Source organism: Sceloporus occidentalis, unplaced genomic scaffold (genome assembly GCF_023333645.1).
Source record: "Sceloporus occidentalis isolate IW3139 unplaced genomic scaffold, rSceOcc1.0.p SCAF_6, whole genome shotgun sequence".
NCBI classification, from domain to species: domain Eukaryota; kingdom Metazoa; phylum Chordata; class Lepidosauria; order Squamata; family Phrynosomatidae; genus Sceloporus; species Sceloporus occidentalis.
This window is the reverse complement of record NW_028316986.1, coordinates 1,835,857-1,858,090: the sequence shown is the minus strand read 5'-3', so window position 1 is coordinate 1,858,090 and position 22,234 is coordinate 1,835,857. Positions and strand designations below refer to the sequence as shown.

Genomic DNA, 22,234 nt, shown 5'->3' with positions numbered 1-22,234 from the left:
AGTGTCTAGATCGAGGGAAGTAATAGTCCCACTCTATTCTGCTCTGGTCAGGCCCCACCTGGAATAATCCTGTGTCCAGTTCTGGGCGCCATCAAAATTCAAAAAGGACATTGAGAAACTGGAGCGTGTCCAAAGGAGGGCGACAAAAATGGTGAAGGGTCTGGAAACCATAAAGCCCTATGAGGAGAGACTTAGGGAGCTGGGGATGTTTAGCCTGGAGAAGAAAAGGTTAAGAGGTGGTATGACAGCCCTGTTTAAACATTTAAAGGGATGTCACATTGAGGATGGAACAAGCTTGTTTTCTGCTGCTCCAGAGAACAGGACCCGGAACAATGGATGCAAGCTCCAGGAAAAGAGATTCCAGCTCAACATTAGGAGGAACTTCCTGGCAGTAAGAGCTGTTCAGCAGTGGAAGATGCTCCCTTGGAGAATGGTGGACTCTCCTTCTTTGGAGGCTTTTAAACAGAGGCTGGATGGCCATCAGTTGGGTATGTTTTGACTGAGATTCCCTGCATAGCAGAAAATGGTGCTATGCATAAGGGGCGTCATCATGGCATGTGAGCACACCTATGCTGCCCCTTCTGGGATGCAAAAACCCCCGCCCAGAAGTGGGTTCTTTTTCGTCCCTCCGGAGGCCATGGCATGTGGTTGCCACAGACTCCTTCTGAGGCAAAAACGGGCAGAGTTTCGCACCCGTCTTGCACAGTCCCTTATTCTCTGGAGCAGCAGAAAACAAGATTGCTCCCTCCACAATATGACACTCCTTCAAATATTTAAACAGGGCTATCATATCACCTCTTAACCTTTTCTTCTCCAGGCTAAACATCCGCAGCAGTTCCCTAAGTCGCTCTTCATAGAACATGATTTCCAGACCCTTCACCATTTTGGAATGTTATGGCATAAAAGATAGGTTTATCAATAAGAAGCTCAAGCCAGAACATCCATGACTTGGTTATATATACAGGATCAAGAAGAGAGACAGGACTGTTGAATATATAGATGGAGAAAGAGAGTGTGTGTAAATAATGAAAATATTAAAGTCAGTGTACAGTACTTAGAAATAAGAACTAACTGAGAGGAAGTTTTAGCAGTGTGATTATGTATGTATGATTATTAGTTTTTGTTGTTTTATGTTTATTATAAAAGGAGATAATGAAGGTAAGTTATGTATGTCAGATAAGAAATAGGTTAGAGATAAGTTAATTATGCTGATGGGAGCATCATGACTGAATGTTTATGTGTGTGTGTGTATGAAATTTCTTGCCCCTTGGAGAACAAGGGTTTTATTTGCACGTGAGAGTTCCTATATTTTATAGTTCTGCATGGTGTGCAAACACTTGGGTTTTGCACGCAGCAGAGATAAGGCTGGCATGGCCCTGCTCCCAGCCGAAACCAGGATGAGGGTTGGGGGAAGGAATCCTTTAGCCTCCCACCTGTTTTTCAACTCCCTTTAATCCCATAATCTGAACGCAGAGGTTTTAATCCCATAATCTCTAAACATGTTCCCTTTTTCTCTACCAGCTGCTGTTCCAGGGATGGCAATTGCTAGGGCCCTCCAGATGTTGCTGGGTTACATCTCCCAGCATCCCTCGCAAATGGGAACGTGTCAAGATGGCACCCAAGTGGCGCAGCGAGGGCTTGGACACTCAAATCTCACTGCACCTCTGTAGAGCCCCTAAGACCCAGAGGAATGGATGCAAGCTCCAGGAAAAGAGATTCCAGCTCAACATTAGGAGGAACTTCCTGAGAGTAAGGGCTGTCCGACAGAGGAACACACTCCTTCCTCGGAGATTGTGGTGGAGCCTCCTTCCTTGTGTTGGAATAGTAACAAGCTCTACACCTGAGCCGTTATAGGGCTAACAGCCATTACAGGGTTAATGGAGAGCTACTGGGAACACAGATGACCTCCAGCTGTATAAGCATAGCTCTGACCAACCTCTGAGCCTTAATAAGGCTAGCTTTGTAGTGGGCCTTCCTCTCTCCCTCTTTTGCTCACTCTGTTCTCAGCCTTCTTTTCTGTTGCATTATACTTGTCTCATTTCCTTATATTATGTAGGTCGTATTATTTGCTATTTGTTATTATTATGTTTGCCATTACTACTATGGTTTATTTTTTACCCTTGGTATATATGGGTTTCGTATAATTCTGTTCCATATATTGTTTGTTACCCCTTTTAAGTATTTATAGATAAAGCCTTATTTATAGTACCTTGTCTCAATTGGTCTCTTTTCAAATCCATTGCTCCAACACCTTAGAGGTCTTTAAGCAGAGGCTGGATGGCCATCTCTCAATGGGGGTGCTTTGATTGAGAGTTCCTGCATGACAGAAATGGGGTGGACTTGGGGTCTCTTCCAACTCTAGGTTTCTATGAAGAGGGCAGACTCTTGCCTTTCCCAGTAGACTCAGGCAAAAGCAAACTGCTGCAGCATCTCCTAGCCCTTCTTTTTCATCCTCATTAATACCTTTTTGCCATTTTGACCATAGACTGACATTGCCTGGCCAAGTCTGTCCTGGCTTTTCACCTCTGAAATGTTGGAGGACATTCATTTCTTGCAAGAGTTTCCACATTAAGGCCAATTTTAATTTGGAAGCATTTAAGTCTGTAACAGCAACGCAGGGCCTTCTTAGGCTGCATTCGCATTCTAGAGATAACCATCCATTACTTTTCATTCATTACAGCAAATAGTCAGCATAGTAAAAAAATAAAGAACAATAAAATACATGCAGTTTATAACAAGACAGTCGACTGGGTATAATATAGACATTTTAAAACCACTTCCATCCATCATAATCCAGTTTGGCACCACTTTAACCGCCACGCCCCAATGCCACGGATTCCAGGATTTGTACTTCTGTGAGATGTTCAGCTTTCTCTTTGGTGCCACAACAAACTACAGATCCCAGAATTCCACAGCACTGAGCCCTGGCAGTTAAAGTGGTGTCAAAGTGGGTTATCTCTGCAGTGCAGATGCAGCCAAAGACTTTTTTGTTCCACAGAATAAACAAAAGACAGGTCATGTAATAGAATTTTGCATATTTTTAATGTTTAATGTTACTGTTTTTAAATAGTTTTTAATAGTTTTTTTTAATGCATGTCATAAATTGCTTTTAATGAAACCGATGGTTTTGGTTCCGTTTCAATGCTGCCCCCTTTTCTACATTTTAAAGCTATTTTGCTCTAATCTGGAGGGAAATGCAACATTTAAATAAAAATTGGGTGCTTATTATTATAATAAAACTTTTAAGCCAGGTGTGTGTCCTATAATTATGTTTTTAGCTTTGAAAGGTTTGTGTCATTTCATACTGTTTTGAGTTGGATGGTTTTAATTGTTTTTTAAAAATGATTGTAAAAAAACCCACTTTTTAAAAAATGATTTTATCTGCAAACCACTTTGGGAAGTAATAATAATGGAAATACTACTACTACTACTAATAATAATAATGGCATTATTAAGTATTTCACAGCTTTTTGTTATTGTGTGCCACCTTTTCCGACTTCTGGCAACCCTAAAGCAACCCTTATTTTTAAACTTGGGTTTTAAATGTATATTGTACTTTATTGTTATTTTTGTCTGTTGTAACCCACCTCAATCCATAGGGAGAGAAGGGCTATAAATAACATTTATTATTATTATTATTATTATTATTATTATTATTAACCCTATCATGGGGTTTTCTTGGCAAGTTTCTTTAGAGGGGTTTGCCATTGATATCCTCTGAGGCTGAGACAGTGTGACGCACCTACGGTCACCTAGTAGGTTTCCATGCCCCAGCCAGGATTCGAACCCTGGTCCCAGAGTCCAACATTCAAACCGCTACGCCTTGCTGGGAACCTTAGGAGGCAGGGAAAAGGCTGGACGCCTGACCAGGCCAAGCGTTCCTTGCAACCCAGCCGGCCATTGTCTACAGAAGGGACCAATTATTATATTATTAGATTTATGTATATCTCTAGGAAGACAATGCAGTAATTGCCCCAAAGGTACAGCTTGCACCCAGGCCTTTTAATCTGACCATCTTGATGCGAAATCAGTAACAAAATCACATCCACGAACAATGGAGACGATGCATTTTGCTTTTGTGCAAAGCCTGGGGTTCCTTATGCAGAAGGAAAGGAAATAGGCTATAGACAAAATACATTGTTGTTGATGACTTCCCCTCAGGCTGAGAGTGTGTGACTTGCCCAGGGCCAACCAGTAGACATCATGGCCAAGTTGGGATTTGAACCCTGGACTGCAGAATCCTAGTCCAGCACTCAAAGCAAGCTTCTTCTGAGAGGTATTTGCCCTTACAATCCTTTGAGGCTGAGAGAGTGTGGCTCACCCAGGTCACCATGGCCAAGCCGGGATTCGAACCTGGCATTCAAACCCTTATGCCATGTTGGCTTACATAAGATTACATAATATTCTATTTTAATGACATATTATACACACACACAAACACACTTGTCCCTCTGCATTCGCGAGGGTTAAGGGCACAGGACCCCCCCGAATGTGGAAGAACCGCAAATAACAAAAACACCAAGTTTTTAACTGAGAGGACACCTTTCTAGGAATCTCTGGGTCCTCCAGGACAACTCTGTGGTCAACGTCCAACAGACACTGACCATAGAACTGCAATGGAGGAGCTACAAAGGCCTAGTAGAGTGTCCTCTCTAGGAATAATCTCTAGGTCCTCCAGGGCAACTTTGAGTTAACGCTGACCATGGAGTTGCACTGGAGGAGGACCCAGAGACTCTGTGAATAATCAAAGCCATGTATATACCTATGTATAACATATGAAAGAAACCCGAAGGTGGGGCAGAGCCTGGCCTCCCTTTTGTGCTTGAAGCCGCTTGGCCCAGTTTTTCAGAAGATGCGGAAAGAGTTCTTGCTGAAACTGCTAAGAATTTACAGCACGAAATCAAGAAAGTGCTGGAAACGCCAAGAGAACCGTGGATCCCGGCGTCAGGTTTGGCGGAGAGAGGCCCAACGCTGAAAGCCTTTGGGAAGACAATGCCTATTGCAGTTCAAGAAAATCTTGGCATTGGATGAAGTGAAACCGTAAAATGTATCTGTCCAATGTGTTGAATCTGTTCCCTCCGCAGAGAGAAAAGAAATGGTGGAGAATCTTGTTGTAAGTGATCTCAGCATCAAGGTTAATGACAGAAAATGACCGTCTGGTGACACTTTTTGAAATGCAGAAGACGGACAGACGAAGCTCTTGGCCGAATCACAAGAACACAGAAAAAGTGGAGGAGGAAGGAAGGAAGGAAGGGCTTCTGGTGAGAGATTTGGGCAAAAAAAAGAGGGCGGTAGCAAAGCAAGAAAGAATGAAACTCTTACAATGATTTGAAATAGGTTTGTATGAAAAAAAGGACAGGATCATGACTTTGAACTGAATGTTTTAGGATATAAGATGAGAATTTGACTAATTTGACTTAACTAGTTAACTAGCTAAAGGTCGTGAGGTCAGGTAAACTGAGGAAGTCTATTGATACACAGATTTTGGATGCTGAAGTTATATAAACTGGAATATGTATGTTGTGTGAATTTGGATAAGAGGACTGGGAATATGGCCTTTTGGCTAATTAAAAAAGTATATATTTTTAAAAAGGAAAATGCAAAGGGTTCTTTGTTTTAAAGAGTGATGCTGCAACTCCCAGAATCCCCAGCCAGCATCCTGGGAGTTGTAGTACCCCTCATAAGAAGAATGCAGTTGGACACCACTTTTAAGGCCTGTCTCCCTGTCCCATTAGGAATCCTGGGATCTGTAGTCTTGCAAGGTTTTTAAGGGTGCCTCAGGGAAACTGCAAATCCCAGGATTTCTGTAGGATGGAGCCTTTGGTGCTGTCAAACTGCATTATCTGCCAGTGCAGATGCATCTCCCCCAGTCCCTCTTCGTGTTCAGCCCCACAATTGGTGCTTATCCCCAGTCTGGCACCTGGACACCCCCAACAGACAGGTCCTGGGGAAGGGGGAACAAACACCCCCCCCGCCCCCAGTTTGCTTCTTTTAATGGGGAGGGAGGGGGAAGGGGAGGATTAGGAGGACCCAGGGCCCAGGTTTGCAAAATGCCACAGGGCTGGTGGCATCTATGAGAAGAGACTGAGGAATGGTCAGCCTGGAGAAGAGAAAGCGAAGAGGTGACAGGAGAGCCCTCTCTCTTTAGGTATTTGAAGAGAGCAAGCTTGTTTTCTGCTGCTCCAGAGAATAATAGCAGCCAATGGAACCATGGAGTCAAATGAGAGGCAAAGGCTCCACTCAACAGGAGGAGGAACTTGTTCGACAGTCCTGGAAGATTTTGCTGGCGTCTCCTTCTTTAAAGAGAGGCTGGGGGGCCATCTCTCAAGAGGGACGCTCTGACTAGTGTTCCTGAATGGCAGAAGATGGGGCTGGGCTGGATCAGGGCCCTCCTTGGGGTCTCTCCCAACCCTGGGATCCTATGTCTTCCTGCATGGCAGAATAATGGGGCTGGACTGGAGGGCCCTTGGGGGATCCCTTCTGACTCTAGGACTCCCTGTATTCCTGCATGGCAAAAGAGGCCCTTCCAACTGCAGGATTCTCTCCCTCTCCTTATCCTGGCCCCAAATGCAACATCCAAAGCAAGGCAACATTGCAAGGCAACCTGCCCCCTCCCCAAAAAGACCGACCTGCCTCGCGACTCTTCAGCGGCGCTGCTCTCTCTCTCTCTTGGGCCGGACAGTCCAGTGGCGCAGCTGCTCTCCGGCCCTTTTATAGGCCAGCCCCTCCCTCCCCTCCCCGCCCCTCCCTCCTCCAAGGACGCAATACCGGCAATGGCCTCCAGGGGGCGCCCTGGCACCGCAGTCGCCTGGAAAGCCGAGGCGCTGTCCAGCACTCAGAGACAGACCTAGGAGGCCGCATCCACACTGGAGAATTAACCCGGTTTGGCACCAGAGCGCCCCACAACGTACTCCAACTCCCAGAATTCCATAGCCTTGAGCCAGGGCAGTTAAAGCGGTGCCAAACCAGGTTAATTCTCCAGTATGGATGCAGCCCCAGTATGCATCTGCACTGCTGAAATAATCCAGGTTGACACCAATTTAACTGCCACGGCTCAATGCTATGAAATTCTGGGGATTGTAGTTCTGAGAGAGACTTAAGTCCAAAGCAAACTGCAGAAACAATCCGGTTTGAGACCACTTTAGCTGCCCTGGGTCAGGGTTAGCGGACTCTGGGAATTGTAGTTTTATTGTGCCACCTGAGCTATCTCTGACAGAGAAAGCTAAATGTTTCACCAAACTACAGTTCCCAGAATTCCCTAGCATTGAGAAAAGGCAGTTAAAGCAGTCTCAAACTGGATCATTTCTGCAGTGTGTTTTGGACCTTAGTCTTCTTTGTCAGAGAGGTCTGGTGCCCCACTACACTACAAATCCCAATATGCCATCGCATTGAGCCACGGTAGTTAAAGTGCTTTCAACCTGGATTATTTCTGCAGTGCAGATGCAGCCCTACACTGCAGAATGAATGCACTTTGACAACACTTTAGCTGCAATGGATGCATGCTGTGGAATTCTGGGATTTGGAGTTGTGTCAGTGTGACCAGGCATCCTCCCTTTTCAGAACACGTCCTACATTTCAGCCTTTTCCCCAGAAGGAATTCCCAATTGTCCTCCATTTTGAGAATGAATTTCTATTTCTATGAGTTTCGCGTTTATTTCTTCATGCCCTACATGTTTCTTGATTGTCCTACATTTTGCGGTGCCTTGCCTTCCTTTGCAGGTATGACATCTGGTCACCTTGTGCTTATTTTTTAATATACTGTATCTTTGTCCTATTCTTGACCTATTCTCCCCCCCCCCCCCAAAAAAAAAGCTTAAACCCATCAAAACAATGCAACTTATCTTATATCCTCTAATCCTTTTAGGTGCAGCAAACTTCCTGGAGGATGTTTTCCAAAGTGACATTTTTAAATTTGCAAACAATGCAAGGCTTGTGAAGAGGGTCAATGCAGCATTGAAAGGAAGAGCGCCATCAGAGCTCCATCTGCTCAGAAACAAAACAATAATAAATCTTCATAAAGTGGTTTCAGATGTCAAGGAAATGCAACATGGGACATGCAGTTATAGAACTAAAATATGTATGTGAGAGTCAGAATGACTAAGCATGAACAATTAAGAAATCACACAGGAGTAAAGGATGATATAATTTAGAAGTCTTGGGAGCCAAGGCCAAAATTAAGGAATGTACATTGGTAACACCTGAGACTTGTTACATGTACAAGGTGATCAGATGATGTTCATGGGTTGGACTTGAGTCAACCAGTCATTGTGAATGTACACACCCGCTGGGTGGAAATTGTCTAGTGGGTGGTAACAAACATTTGCTATAATAATGGCCAGTTTTGCTAATGTAACTTGTGGGTAGTTGTGGAGTATTGGTAGAGTGTAGAGATATTGTGGATTGTTGGGCATATAGAGATAGTAACTGTATATAGTAGAATAAAGTAGATCTTTTATCCAAGACTACTGAGTTGTGTTGGTGTCTTGAGTGAAGATACAAGAACCAGCAGAATCCTGATGGTGTTTGGAGACATCTGAAGAAGAAGAAGAGTGAGAGGGCTTGGAGAAGGTTGTCAGGGTCTTCAGCCTATTCTCAGAAAACTCTGCTGCTTTGGGAGAAAGCAATAACCACTGACCAAAGCTGGTCAGCTCAGCTTCAATAACAAGGTGGTGAGTTACAGCCTGAGGTGAAGAGCAACAACTCCCATCATCCCTGACATGTCCATCTTTTCCTTTTTTATATACTTCCATTCTAATGAATAGACCGGCTTTGTGCACCAAGAACCTCATGACAGCATAGTGTTTATGTGTGTGTTGTGTGTGTTTCTGATCATTTCAGGGAACAAAAGGAGCCCAGCTATAGAAGAAAGTGTTCAGAAAGAAGCAGAAGGAGACTTTGTGCCACAATCTGGAAACAGATCTTGGGGAACTGAAAGAGGATGGTTGCACACATGCCTCTATTGTCACAACTCATGTCACATGCAGGACACGCACAGATAAACCCAAATGTGCCAGCTTTCTCTTATAGTTTCCTTTTTGTAAATTAGACTGGGGAGTCTCTTCCAATGGTCTGTATGCATTGCCCCAAAAGCCCATGATATCCCCAGCCTCTTCTTTTCCTTCATGGACATTACAGGCCATTAACCTGAAGCCAGAATCAACCAATGTGGATGTATAGCCAGTGGATCTGGCCTGATCCTGTCCCAAAGGGGCCTTAACCTGGTCTAAAAAAGACCGGCTGTTTCTAGGAAACTCCACAGTGACTGATGGCAGACTGGGCAGCCTTGCATGCTCCTCTGCCATTGCATCTGCTGAGAAGACCCCTTGTGCCCAAGTGGCGCAGTGGTTAAATGCCTGTCCTGCAGCCACTCACTCACAAACCATAAGGTTTCGACTTCAATCCTAGCAAAAGGGCTCAAGCTCGACTCAGGCTTGCCTCCTTCCAAGGTTGCTAAAATGGGTACCCAGCTTGTTGGGGCAATTAGCTTTTACTTTGTAAACCGCTTAGGGAGTGCTTAGGTGCACTGATAAAAGATATAGAAATGCACTTGTTATTGCTATTGACATTGGATGGGGCACCTGGCCACGGAGGTGTAGCCAGGCCCCCCGTTTTCATCCGTATGGGATGCGAAAGGGATCTTCTCAGCAGACGCGACAGCAGAGGAAGGTAGCAGTAGTGGGTCTATGGTACGGTGGTGGGTGGGCACATAAACACCCACTTGTTGCCAAGTTGGCCCAGGGGCTGACCCAGATCAGGACATGGCCCCTACTATCCTGCCCTTCTGCTTAGGCCCAAGTCTAGGATTCTAGGCCCATGTTCCCACTATGATTTAAAGTGAATCGCTGTTCGGGTTATATGACTGTCGTTCCCATTTGGAATTGGTTCTGATCCTACTGTGATCGGGTTCAATCATGATGAAGAGAGGCAAACGCAACCCCCCCCCCCCCGCTCTTTCCTGACACTAATTCTTTGGCAGTTCTTTTGAAAAGAATCAATTCCGAAGCATGTTCAACAAGTGAAAACAACGGATCTGAATCGCATCATTCTGGAGGAAAGGGACTCATGGCAAAGGGGTGTTGACCATCCCTCCTCAGTTTTTGGTAAATCCACCATCCCCTCCCCCCAGCGCTGCTTTTGGGCTTCTGGTGTGAACTATGGGCGCATGATTTTTTTCAAATTAATAGAAGATTCAATTCATTGATTTTGCAATTACTTGCAGTTACTCGGGTGGCAAGTTGGGTGACTGGGCTGACGGCAGCTCAGTGAGGCAAGTAGTTGCAAAACCAGTGAATCGAATCTTTAAGTCACCGATGATGCGCAGATGATTGACATGCATTTTGGAGTGGCACAAACTAGTTGGGATGACAATTGTGCCAAAAAAGAAGTGATTACAAGGAAATAACGAAAAGATCCACTTTCATTGTGGGATTGACAGACCTTTTGGGATCGATTCACCGACAAGGAGTGAAGGCGAATCGCAAACTAGTTTAAATGTAAGTGGGAATGGGGCCTAGGATTCTAGGATCCTCTTCTTCTGTCCACATATTTCTGCTACTGACAGCAACATTTCTATTAAAGAAGGAACATATCGACTTACCATAGGTTACAAAGAGGCAGTGTGGCACAGTGGTTTGACTGGTGGACTAGGACCAAGGAGTTTTGTTGCTATTGTTGTTCTCTGCCTTCAAGTCATTTCCAACTTATGGTGACCATATAACAGGGTTTCCTAGGCAAGATTTGTTCAGAGGAGGTTTGCCATGACCTCACCCTGAGGTTGAGACAGTGTGACTTGTTCAAGATCCCCCAATGGATTTCATGGCCAAGCTGGGAATTGAACCCTGGTCTTCAAAGCCATAGACTCATAGAATCCTAGAGTTGGAAGAGACCCAAGAGCCATCCAGTCCAACCCCATTCTGCCATGCAGGAACTCACAATCAAAGCGCCCCCGGCAGGTGGCCAACACTCAAACCAATGTGCCACGCTGGCTTTCGTGGCTCTGGAGACCAGGGTTCGATTCTCAGTTTGGCCATAAAACTCACTGGGTGACCTTGGGCAAGTCACACTGGTTCAACCTCAGAGGAAGGCAATGGCAAACCTCTTCTGAACAATTCTTCCCAAGAAAACCCCATAATAGGGTCGCCATCATAAGTCAGAAACCATTTCAAGGCACACAACAACATCATCATCATCATCAACAACAACAACAGTGTTGCTTTATACCTGTATGCCCAAGTGGGGCATGTGTGAAGGGACACTTGCGTGTCCTCTGGCAATTCCCAAACTGGACAGCAGGGGGCAGTACAGGCACACTCTCCATCCCCAGAGCAAATGAGAGCAGCCCATTTCTTTGCAGCTTGCATACTGTAACAAGCAGCCACCATCCTTTCCTCAAAGGACATCTCCAACTCCCTATCTTCCATTGCAGTCTTGCCCAGATCCTACAATAAGCCCTTGCCCATAAAACCCCCCCCTGACTGAGTCCATCCATCTGGTCTGTGGTCTTCCCCTCTTTCTTCTACCTTTCCTAGCATTGTTGTTTTTCCAGTGATCTCTGCCTTCTCATGATGTGGCCAAAGTGCCTTAGTTTCAGCTTGACCCTCTTTGCTTCCAAGGAGAGCCCTGGTCGGATCTGTTCAAGAACCCATTTGTTTGTCTTCTTGGCTGTCCATGGGGTCATCCTAAGTCCTCTTCTCCAGCCCCACATTTCAAATTGGGTTTTAATAGTTGTATGGTTTTAATAGTTTTTAATTGTAATTTTAGTAGTTTTATCATTTGATTATGATTGTAATACGTTTTATTTCGAAGTAATTTGTTTTGTTCTGTTGTACACCACTTTGATCTATTTTGGAAAAGCGGTCTATAAATAAACTGTATTATTATTATTATTAAAGAAGTTGCTTTTCCTTCTGTCTGCTTCCTTCACTGTCCAGCTCTCCCATCCTTACATGGGGATGATGGGGAGTACAGTGGCCTGGACCAGTCTGGCTTTAGGGCTCTTTGCTCCCCAGGATCTTTTCCAGTTCTTTCCTAGCTGCCCTTCCCATTCCTAGGCTGCTGCTGCTTCTTTCTTGACTGCAGTCTCCAATCTGGTCAGTGTTTGATCCTAGATGTGGGAATTCTTTCACGATTTCCATTTCCTCCTTGTCTAGATGGAATTGGGGGATTGCTTCTGGGGTCATTATTTCTCTTTTCTTTACGTTCAGCATCAGACCTGCCTTGGCACTTTCCTCTTTATTAACTGTTCCAATTCCTGAATGTTTTCTGCTAATATTATGGTGTCTTTGACCGCACATCCTAAGTAAATCTTAATGTTGCTTCCTCCAATCTTCACTCCTTCTTTTTCTGATTCTAAATCTGCTTTTCTTAAGACATTTTCAGCATATAAGTTAAACAAGTAAGGTGATACGATGCAGCCTTGCCTGACCCCTTTTTCTATAGGGAACCACTCTGGAGTTTATCACATGACTGAAATTGGAAGTATAATCCAGTGTCATCCTGAACGCAATCATGCGTGTTCACATTATTGCACAGGCGATTGATGGCAGTCCGAACGCAATCATGCGTCAATTCACAGTTAAGTAAATTTGGTGAACTAGCGAAGTCACAAACCCTATTCTTAGGCAACTTCGCACTCAGTGCGCTGTTGTTTGGTGTGATGTGCATGTCTCCTTTGGTCCAATCCGGAAGGGGGGGTTCCCATGAAGCCACGCTACAATTCCACTTCCATTTTGCTTCCGCTTGTCCTTCAGCATTGCTGGGGGGGGGGGGGGGGGGCTGCTGCCTGCTAATTCAGAGGCATGGACCGGGAGCTATTGGATAACCATTATACAGTGTGCCCTTGACTTACATGGGGGAGACCCCCCGTGTAAGCCAAATATCACGTATGCTCAAGCCCCATTCAAGTGAATGGGGCTCATGCACACGGCGGTGCGGCGGTGCATTGGTGCGGCGGCGCACACACGCTATGGGCACACGCCCCATTCATTCAAATGGAACATGCCTCCCCTTGCGCCCTGCGCACTCCCGCGCAGCTCTACACAGCTTTGCACATAAGCTCAAAGCAGCGTATAATGCGGGCACACTGTATTCACGTTTTAACGGGACAAGAGTGAATATATGCTCATTTTAACATGAATAGATCATGGTCTTTCAACCCTTCTTCCCGCCCCCCTCCAACCTCTTTTGTAAATTGTGGGGTTCCTTGGTTCCTCTCTCTCAGTTGCCTAAATATGCTATGCTCCAGTCATCTGGAGTCTCACTGAGCATGCGCAGGGGTGCCCATGCGCAATTAAGAACCCACCGATGTGATGGCTTACTTTGCACAGAATCTGGGTTGCGTTTGGGGAGGCCTTTATAGCGAATTTAAGCTGTGATAAGTAATCGCGTAATTGCATGAATTTTTGAAATGACTTTGCTATCTCCTCTTTCGAAATGGAGAGCCTCCCGTCCCGTGAGATATCCTCCTCCTTCCCTGAATTTTGTTCTGATGGTGGCTTCTTGTTTTTGGGAGAGATTCCTCATCAGGACTATCAGATGGAGTGGGGATGCTGGGACCTCTCATTTCCCTATCTAGCTTTTTGAGGGTCTTCAGAGGAAGAGGGAAGTCTTGGAGTGCGTCCCATTCGTTGCCAATGGCAGAAATGCAATCTTTGGCCCAGTCTTTCTCTTCTTTGCTACTTCTTTGGGGAGCTGTCCTGTTCTGTTCCTTCTGGCCCATTTCTCTGGACTATCAGCCCACTATCAGCGGTGGCCATCACTATCCCAGCATGCCTTTCTGTTGGTGTAAAGCAGAAAAGCAGACATGTTTCCTTGGAATTCATTGGTGTATTATTATTATTATTATTATTATTATTAAATAAATCATTTTTATTGAAGTTAATTTGTTGTGAAAACAAACATAGCACCAACACACACACACACAATAGCAGGAATGCAGAGATAACAAAGAAAGAGAGAAAGAAAAGACAAATAGATAGAAGAATACATGCAGAAACCTTGTTATTTTAAAAATTATTTCATGTCTTCTTTGCTCCCATTAAAAGGGCCTAGAACAAGAGGCAGCTAAAAACTGGTAATTCAAACATTTTAAAGTATTTAAACAAGCTGTTTAAAAACATTGCTCTGTTTTTAAAATAATATTTATTAATCATTTAAAAAAACGCATATACAAACATAAAGACACAACAACGTTAAATTCCCCTTTGCGCGCACGCGCATGCACACACACACACACACCCCTCTCAAAATGGCCTCCCACTTTTCTCTGACTGTGACCTAACAAATTACCCTGCTCTCCTCTTTTCATGCTATTACCTGCTATTTATCTTATTGGGTTTTTAGACCATTGATTTAAAACCTCCTCTGAACAAACCTCGCCAAGAAAACCCTGTGCTAAGCCTTCCTCCAGAAACAACTTGAAGGCACAAAACAAGAGCATAAAATTGGAAAGAACAGGAACCAAATCTGGGACTTTCCCATCGGTCTGGATATGCCCTGCGTAGTGATGCTGAATTTAGCATGAGAGTCTGTGCCTAGTATCAGCCCACTTCTTTAGCTGCAAAGGCAGAGTGATAGTAAGGCCTATAATTTGTGCAGTTCTGTACAGTGTCCAGTTCTGGGCCCCACAATTCAAAAAGGATGTTGAGAAACTGGAGCCATGTGTCCAGAGGAGGGTGACCAAAATTGTGAAAGGTCTGGAAACCATGAAGCCCTATGAGGAACAACTTAGGGAACTGGGGATGTTTAGCTGGAGAAGAGAAGGTTAAGAGGTGATATGATAGCCCTGTTTAAATATTTGAAGGGAGGTCATATTGAGGAGGGAACAATTATTATTATTATTAACCTTTATTTATAAAGCGCTGTACATACAATCTTTTTAATTGGACGGTTCCCTGCCCTCAGGCTTACAATCTAAAAAGACACGACACAAAAGGAGAAGGGAAAGGTGGTGGGAAAGGGCCTCTCTAGTAGGATAATACATATAAAATACATAGCAATACAGGAAATGTTTCAATAAAACAGACAACAAAAGAACAACAAAAAGCAAGTGACAATTATGCAATGCCTGGGAACGCTTCTCTGAACAGGATGGTCTTCAGCTCCGTTTTGAAGCTGGTTAAAGAAGAGATGGCTCTTGCTTGTGGGGGAAGAAGGTTCCAGGAGTGAGGGGCAGTGAGTGAAAAGGGGCAAATCCGGGATGGGGCAGAGGAAATCCTGGGCTGAAACAAGCTTGATTTCTGCTGCTCTAGAGAATAGGGCATGGATCAATGGATGCAAGCTCCAGGAAAAGAGATTGCACCTCAACGTTGGGAAGAACTTCCTGAGAGTAAAAGCTGTTTGACATGGAAGATGCTGCCTGGGAGTGTGCTAGAGTCTCCTCCTTTGGAGGTCTTTAAACAGAGACTAGATGACCATCTGTTTGGGGTGCTTTGGTTGTGAGTTCCTGCATGGCAGAATGGGGTTGGACTGGATGGCCCTTTTGGGGGTCTCTTCCAAGTCTGATTCTATGACTCTCACCCAGTTGCTGGCCAACTCAGATCCACTAGCAGCGTGTGCTGAGCCACTTTTCTCTCATGAAATGCCCTTCGGTTGGAACCTCTGCTTCTGGAATCAGGTTTCTGACTCTTACTCTCAGGAGGTTCCTCCTAATGTTGAGGAGGAAGCTCTTTTCCTGGAGCTTGTATCCATTGTTTCGTGTTCTAGTCTCTGGGGCAGCAGAAAACAAGCTTGCTCCATCCTCAATGTGAGTCAGGTGAGATACCCAGAGAGTGCCTATCTGACCTCAAAACAAAACCAAATTGGGGTACCTGAGCAGGTATATTTATAGGGGGAAATGTTTCCCAGGACAGTTTTGGGATTAAGGTGAAGTCTTCAGTGATGTAGACTCAAGTCAAGTGACTTTAGCCTAAGAAGTTTATCGCACACATTTTCCCCCCGTTATGGGAACAGGAAGGGGACACTCGGGGCCGCGCATAACTGAAAGCCACAGATGCTGGCAAAACTTCAGGAAGAAACTCGTCTAGAACATGGCCGCATAGTCCAAAAACCCCACAAAAATCTATGGATGCTGGCCATGAAAGCCTTAGACTTCACTCTGTTTGAAAACACTGAAATTCTGGACCATACCAACAACTATCAGGTCCAAATGCACAGGGAAGCCATTGAAATCCACAAACACCTGGACAACTACCACAAGAAAGAATAGACCCTGAAAGCAAACAAATGAGCAAAACAGACTGCTAAACAGACCCACCGCCCCTTTCCTCACCAGATCAGTGCCATGGCACCCACATGCCACAGCCCCAATCCGGCGCTTTGCCAGCGCAAAAAAGAATGGCGAAATGCTGCTCCTTTTAGTGCCGGCAAAAAGGCGCCCTTTCCACTGCCTCCATGGGTTTTTGGCACTCCTTTGGTGCAGCATGTCTAAACACTGTGCCAATGGAGCAGCGTAATGCCCCCGTCATGTGGTTGGGCACGTAGTGTGACGCCAGCACCCCCATGCCAGTGCTTCAAGCCAGTCTGTTTAACCCCAAAGATTGGCTACCAGTCTTTTTTGATATCAATTTGATATCAGAAAAGAGATGGAGTGCAGAGAGCCAGGCTTTGGGATAACGCTGTTGAAACTGATTTTGTTAATTGTGGCCCAGCTCTCCAATCTGTTAAGGTCATTTTGAATTATGACCCTGTCCTCTGGTGTATTGGCTTCCTCTCTTGGTGTTTAGTGTCATTGGAGTCTGTGCCGGAGTATCACACCAAGGAAGGTGCAGCAACCGCACGGCTGTGAGGAATTCCACACACTGCCGCCTACTTCTTTGCTTTTCTGTGCTTGGAAGCTCAGCAAAGGTGGGAGGATGGTGGCATCAGGTCTTGTCTCCCTCTGAACCTGTCTGACTGTCTGCCACGGACAACAGGCCCATTCTCCTCTTCAGCCCTCTATTGATCCAGTTGGCGATGGATAACAGAGATTTAGATGATGAAAAGGGGCTGTGTTCAAACGTTTGAGTCTGGCCAAGGTTTCATCCAGCCCAGCTGCTGTCTGTTGTCTCCAGCAAGCGCCAGGAGTACATCCAGATGGCATCATGGTAACAGTTTAGTCCCACTTTAATGACCATGACTTCATGTCCTGTGGAATCCTGGAATCTGGAGTTTGGGACTTAGCATTCGCTAGTGCCTCCCTTAGGGCTTTTTAGCACAGATATCTAAGAACCTTGCTTTGATTGAGATTTCCTGCATGGCAGAATGGGGTTGGACTGGATGGCCTTTGTGGTCTCTTCCAACGCTATGCAACAGAACAGATTATAAAAATGGTTTTATATAGTTTTAACGCTGTAGTTTAGTTGCTTTTTAAATAACACGCACACACCTTTTACTGATTTTTTTTTTCATTTTTAAAATCTGTACCGAATTTAATAATTTGTAAGGCAACTGAATGTCCCAATGGCACCAGATCCATCTGATGGGGATCTCATGGGGCTGGGCTGGATGCCCTTTGGGGTCTCTTTAGGATTCTATGATTCTGCTTGCCAGGAGTGGGTGAGCAAGGATGGACCCATCTTGGCCTTGTGAAGCCATAGATTTTTGTGGGTTTTTCGAGCTATGTGGCCATGTGGTCTTCTAGGACATGGCCACATAGCCCAGAAAACCCACAAAAATCCACCTTGGCCTTCCTTGGGAGGGAGATTCAAAGTATGAGAGTGTCCACCAAGATAAGGACCTCTCCTTTGCTGCCTTCATACAAGCCCCCAACAGATCTTGTTCTTTAATGTTAAAACTATAAGGGGGGAAATGCAGAGAGGGAAATCAGACCTTTTCTTAAACTTATACTTAACAGGCTGAAGAGGACAATTTTAAAGTGGTATGGCATTCTTAAAAGTATCCTTGGTCAAAGCAAAAGGTTTTTGTGATCTCACATGATGAGTGAAGTTAACATGGCAAGATGCACAACCCATAAAAGCTTCAATGAAGGACAGGGAGGTTTGAGCAAACCCCGTATTAACTGGCATGCAAATGACGGGACTTTCTTGGAGAGGCCAGATTCTTCCTCCAGCCTTCTTAGCCACAAAGCTGTAAAAACAGTTCACAGAGTCGATGAGGGGGCTGAAGAATCCAATAAGGATTTCCACATTATACACGTGCACATCTGATATGACAGTTTGTTTTTAGAGTATGAGCTTGTTCTCAAATTGTTCCAGAAATGCTGGCTGCCCGACAACTTTTTAATTCATTTTGTAAAAATGCATGACCTTTTCCAGGAACTTGAGCAAAACATGATTGCAAAATAAAAGCCTACCCCAAATAGATTTAAGGTTAAAATGTCATTCCCATCTGCATATAAGTGTTTGCAGGTACATGTCAAGAGTTTAAAAGCAGAAGGAAACATCCCATAAACTGGAAACATCCCATGAATCTGAGTCTCAGGTTGCATGTTTTAAAAGGATTTATTCCACAAATTAGCCAAATGTATCCACTGTCATGTTGACGCACGCACACATGTTTTGTGCATTTTAGCTGTCCTAATAAAGCTATCACTGTTTGGAGGGGTTTGGGGGCTTATTATACTTTGCCATAATAAGGCCAACATGGCTACCCCTGATGGCAAAGGTGATTAATGAGAAAGAGAAGAGAAGCTAGGAGAGGATGCAGCAGCTTGCTTTTGCTTGAGCCTGTTGGGAAGAGCAGCACTCTATCTTCTTCCCTCCTCTTCCCTCCTCTGCGGCTGCATCTGCACTGCAGAAATAATCCAGTTTGATACCACTTTAACAGCCATGGTTCAATGCTATGGAGTTCTGGGAACTGTAGTTTTATGAGACCTTTAGCCTTCTCTGTCAGAGAGCATTCTGGTACCACAACTAACCACAGTTCCCAGGATTCCACAGCATGGAGTCATGGCAGTTAAAGTGGTGTCAAACTGGATTATTTCTGCAGTGCGGATGCAGCTTTAGGGAGCTGGGTATGTTCAGCCAGGAGAAGGGAAGACTGGCAGGTGGTATGACACAGCCATCCTCAAATACCTGAAAAGGTGTCATCTAGGCTGGTGAAACAAGCTTGTTCCCTGCCTCTCCTGAGGGCAGGCAGGGCCTGAATTGTTGGATTCTACTTGCAAGAAACAAGTTTCCACGCGGTACACAGCTCTCCTCATTCACACTATGAAATAACCCGGTGTGGAAATCTGGTTATTTCAGGGTCGTTCACACAGGCACCAAGTTGCCTCTGTGCAGTTTGAGGGGGGGCACCAAAAAGCCCATTTAAACTGGTGCATTTGGCACTGGATCCCTTATCAGTTCTTTTTCTTTTTTAAGACCTGCAACGATCTGCATCTCGAATATTGTGAATGTGTTATCAGATCGATTCGGATCATGCAGCCACCGTTGAGTAAATGGAGGTGCCACCATTTTGATCCGGAACGGTGGCAAATGAGAACTTCAAATCAGATTTAAATGCTACCCTCCCTTAAAACATAGTGGGAATGGTGAAATTATTTTGAATCGATTCACAGGTGATTATTGAAATCGATTCCAATCCTCCATCTGGTTCACACTTGCCCAACAGACGGGGGGGGGGGGGGAATCTGTCAGAAATACAAAGGTTAAGTGGGTCTAGCACATGCCCCCCCCCCCCGAATCACTTCAGCGATTCGGTTCAAGTGTGAACCAGGGTTATTTAAACCGATTTGTGAACTGGTTTAAAACGTATTGGGAATGAGGCCCAAGTCTCCTTCCTCAGATGTGTGTTCCAGGGCATTTGCCTTCCCTGGCATCCCTCCTCCTCCTCTTCCTCCTCCTCCTCCTCCTCTTTGCCTTTACTTCTCGCAGGGCTGCAACTTGCAAGAGAAGGCCATTTGTTTGCAATTAGGGCTGGGAGCCGGGAGGGAAAGGAGGCGCAAGCAGAGTTTGGGCAGAGGCCCAAAAACATCCTCCCTCCTTCTCCTTCGGATGCAAACAGGGCAAGGAAAAGGGGCCCCGCTGCTGCCCACACTCCCAGCTTGGAGGGCAGTGCCCTGCCAGGGGAAAAGGGGCATCCTTGGGCCAGAGAGGCTGCCACAGAGGGGACCCACACACTGGCCCTCTTTGGAGAGCTCTAGGAAGTTTGCTTGGGCTCTGGCCCAAAATCCAAGAGGGAAGGAAGGAGGAAAGGAGGAGTGGAGAAGGAGGAGGAGGAGAGAAGAAGGGCAGCTTGCAGGCGAACCCCTGAAAAGACAGACTTGGGCAGGCAAAGGATGCTCCAGGAAAGGTGTGCGCAGCCGGCTTTGGTGGTGCTGGAGATGGCGCACTGAAAGCGCATAGAGCGTGGCCACTTGAGTGCGCCTCAAGTCCAATGAAAGGCCCCCACACCCTTCAGAGTGGAAAGAGCCAGGACCAAAGGATGCCCTCTTTGCTAAAGCCCTAAAGCCTGGGCACATTGTGCATGGTCAAGATGGGTCAGGATGCAGCGCAAGCTTTGGAGAACCCTCTTGCCCTGAGAAGAGGCATCTGGCACCAGCCCTGGAGCCGGCTGGCGCTCTAAGGAGGGTACTTCCCCCCCCCCCCCGGTAGCAATTACCCCAGGCCACAGCTGGAGAGTTGGCAACAGGATCATGAAAGGTGAGTTTCCTCCTTTTGGGGCTTCAGGGGAGGCTGACGGAGAGGGGACCCCCCCCCCCCCCTTTCAGAAGAAGGGACACAACTGGAGACAACATCTTGCTAGCTTTTGGAGTGCATTTTGGTTGGCCTCATAAAAGTATCACTGTTTTGTGGACTTTGGCTGTCATTGCGCTTTGCTAAATGGCCGACACAGCTACCCTCGGATATATGATTCCTGAGAGAAAGAAGTTTCAGCAGAAGCATTCCTAGACTTGTTGTGCATCTACACTGTAGAAAGAACGAGGTTGCTCCATCCTGTGGAATCCTGGGATTTGTAGTTTGGTGAGGTACCCAGCACTCTTTGGCAAAGGAGACAAAAGACTATAAAACTACAAATCCCAGGATTCCACAGGATGGAGCTACAGCACTCGAAGTAGTGTCAAACTGCATTTTTTTTCTGCACTGTAGATACATCATAGAAACAAGAAACAGATCAGGGAGCCACTCGTCTATCTCAGGTCTTCAGCTTTATCTGCCAGAGTGTGCTGGTATATCACCAAACTACAAATCCCAGGATTCTGTAGGATGAAGCCATGGCAGTTAAAGTGATGTCGAACTGCATTAATTCTCCAGTGCAGATGCAGCCTTCCACACATCTGAGGAAATAAACCAAGTCTGTGAAAACTTACGCTGCAACGGCTTTTGCTCAGTTAGGCTGCGTCCAGGTTGACACTGTGTTAATGCCATGGCTCAATGCTATGGACTCCTGGGATTTGTAGCTTTGTGAGACACTGAGCCTTCTCTGTCAGGGAGCTCGGGTGCTACAACAAACTACAAATCCCAGGATTCCATAGCATTGAGCCATGGCAATTCAAGAGGTGTCAACCTGGATTATTTCTGCAGAAGAAGAAGGGAGAAGAAGGTGAACAGTCTCCAGTTTTCGGAGACTCAGCTCCAGGCAAGAGCAAAGGGCTCTCTGCAGATCTCATGCTGCCCCAGAAGGGAAGACCGGATCGACTGTGGTCTTCAGTAACCGGAGGGCAGATTTTGACTGAACATTAGGAGGAACGTCTTGAGCAGTTCAGCAATGGAGCCAGTAGCCTTCGAAGGTGGAGGGGTCTCTTTCTCTTCCAAAAGAGGCTGGACAGCTACTTGCTTCTGGGGATGCTCTCGCTGGATTTCCTGCATGGTTTCCTCTGAGGAGCGCTTCCAACGCTTGGGACCTTATCACACGGGAGGCAAAGTGCCCAAATCCTGCGGATAAACAGGGTTCAGATTCCAGGGATATCCCACTTTTGCGGGATTGTTTTCAGACAACGTCGGGCTAATTGAACATTAATGCAACATTAACCCATGCAGAAAGTGGACAAAACCGCATTGCTTTTTGCTTTCGGGATTTTCCCACAAGTAAAAAGCGGCATATTTTGCGACTTGTGCAGAAAGTGGGCAAAACTGCGCTGCTTTTTACTCTAGGGATTTTCCCGAAAAGAAAAAGCGGTGCAATTTTGCCACTTTCTGCCCAAGTTAATGTCACGTTAATGCTCAATTAGCCCGACATGTCTGAAAACAATCCCACTTTTGCAGGATATTCCCTGATTTAAACTTTGTTTATCCACTGGATTTGGGTGCTTCCCTCCTGTGTGATAAGGCTCTATGACTCCATTGAAGCAATGGCT

General features: G+C 45.6%; 2 protein-coding genes across 2 annotated transcripts in view; one reads left to right on the top strand and one right to left on the bottom strand.

Annotated features, from left to right (window-relative positions):
* The window catches only part of LOC149310311 (clusterin-like), a 38,764-nt gene extending 32,042 nt beyond the window's left edge, over positions 1-6,722 (bottom strand). Inside the window, exon 1 of the mRNA XM_089528699.1 lies at positions 6,630-6,722. The gene's annotated coding sequence lies outside the window, so the exon portion shown is untranslated. The remainder of the gene's footprint in view (positions 1-6,629) is intronic.
* Positions 6,723-20,544: 13,822 nt separating this feature from the next.
* SCARA3 (scavenger receptor class A member 3) overlaps positions 20,545-22,234 on the top strand; it is a 37,900-nt gene continuing 36,210 nt past the window's right edge. The window contains exon 1 of the mRNA XM_089528698.1: positions 20,545-20,579. Coding sequence (XP_089384824.1) covers positions 20,573-20,579 — 7 coding nt within the window. The 5' untranslated portion in view covers positions 20,545-20,572. The remainder of the gene's footprint in view (positions 20,580-22,234) is intronic.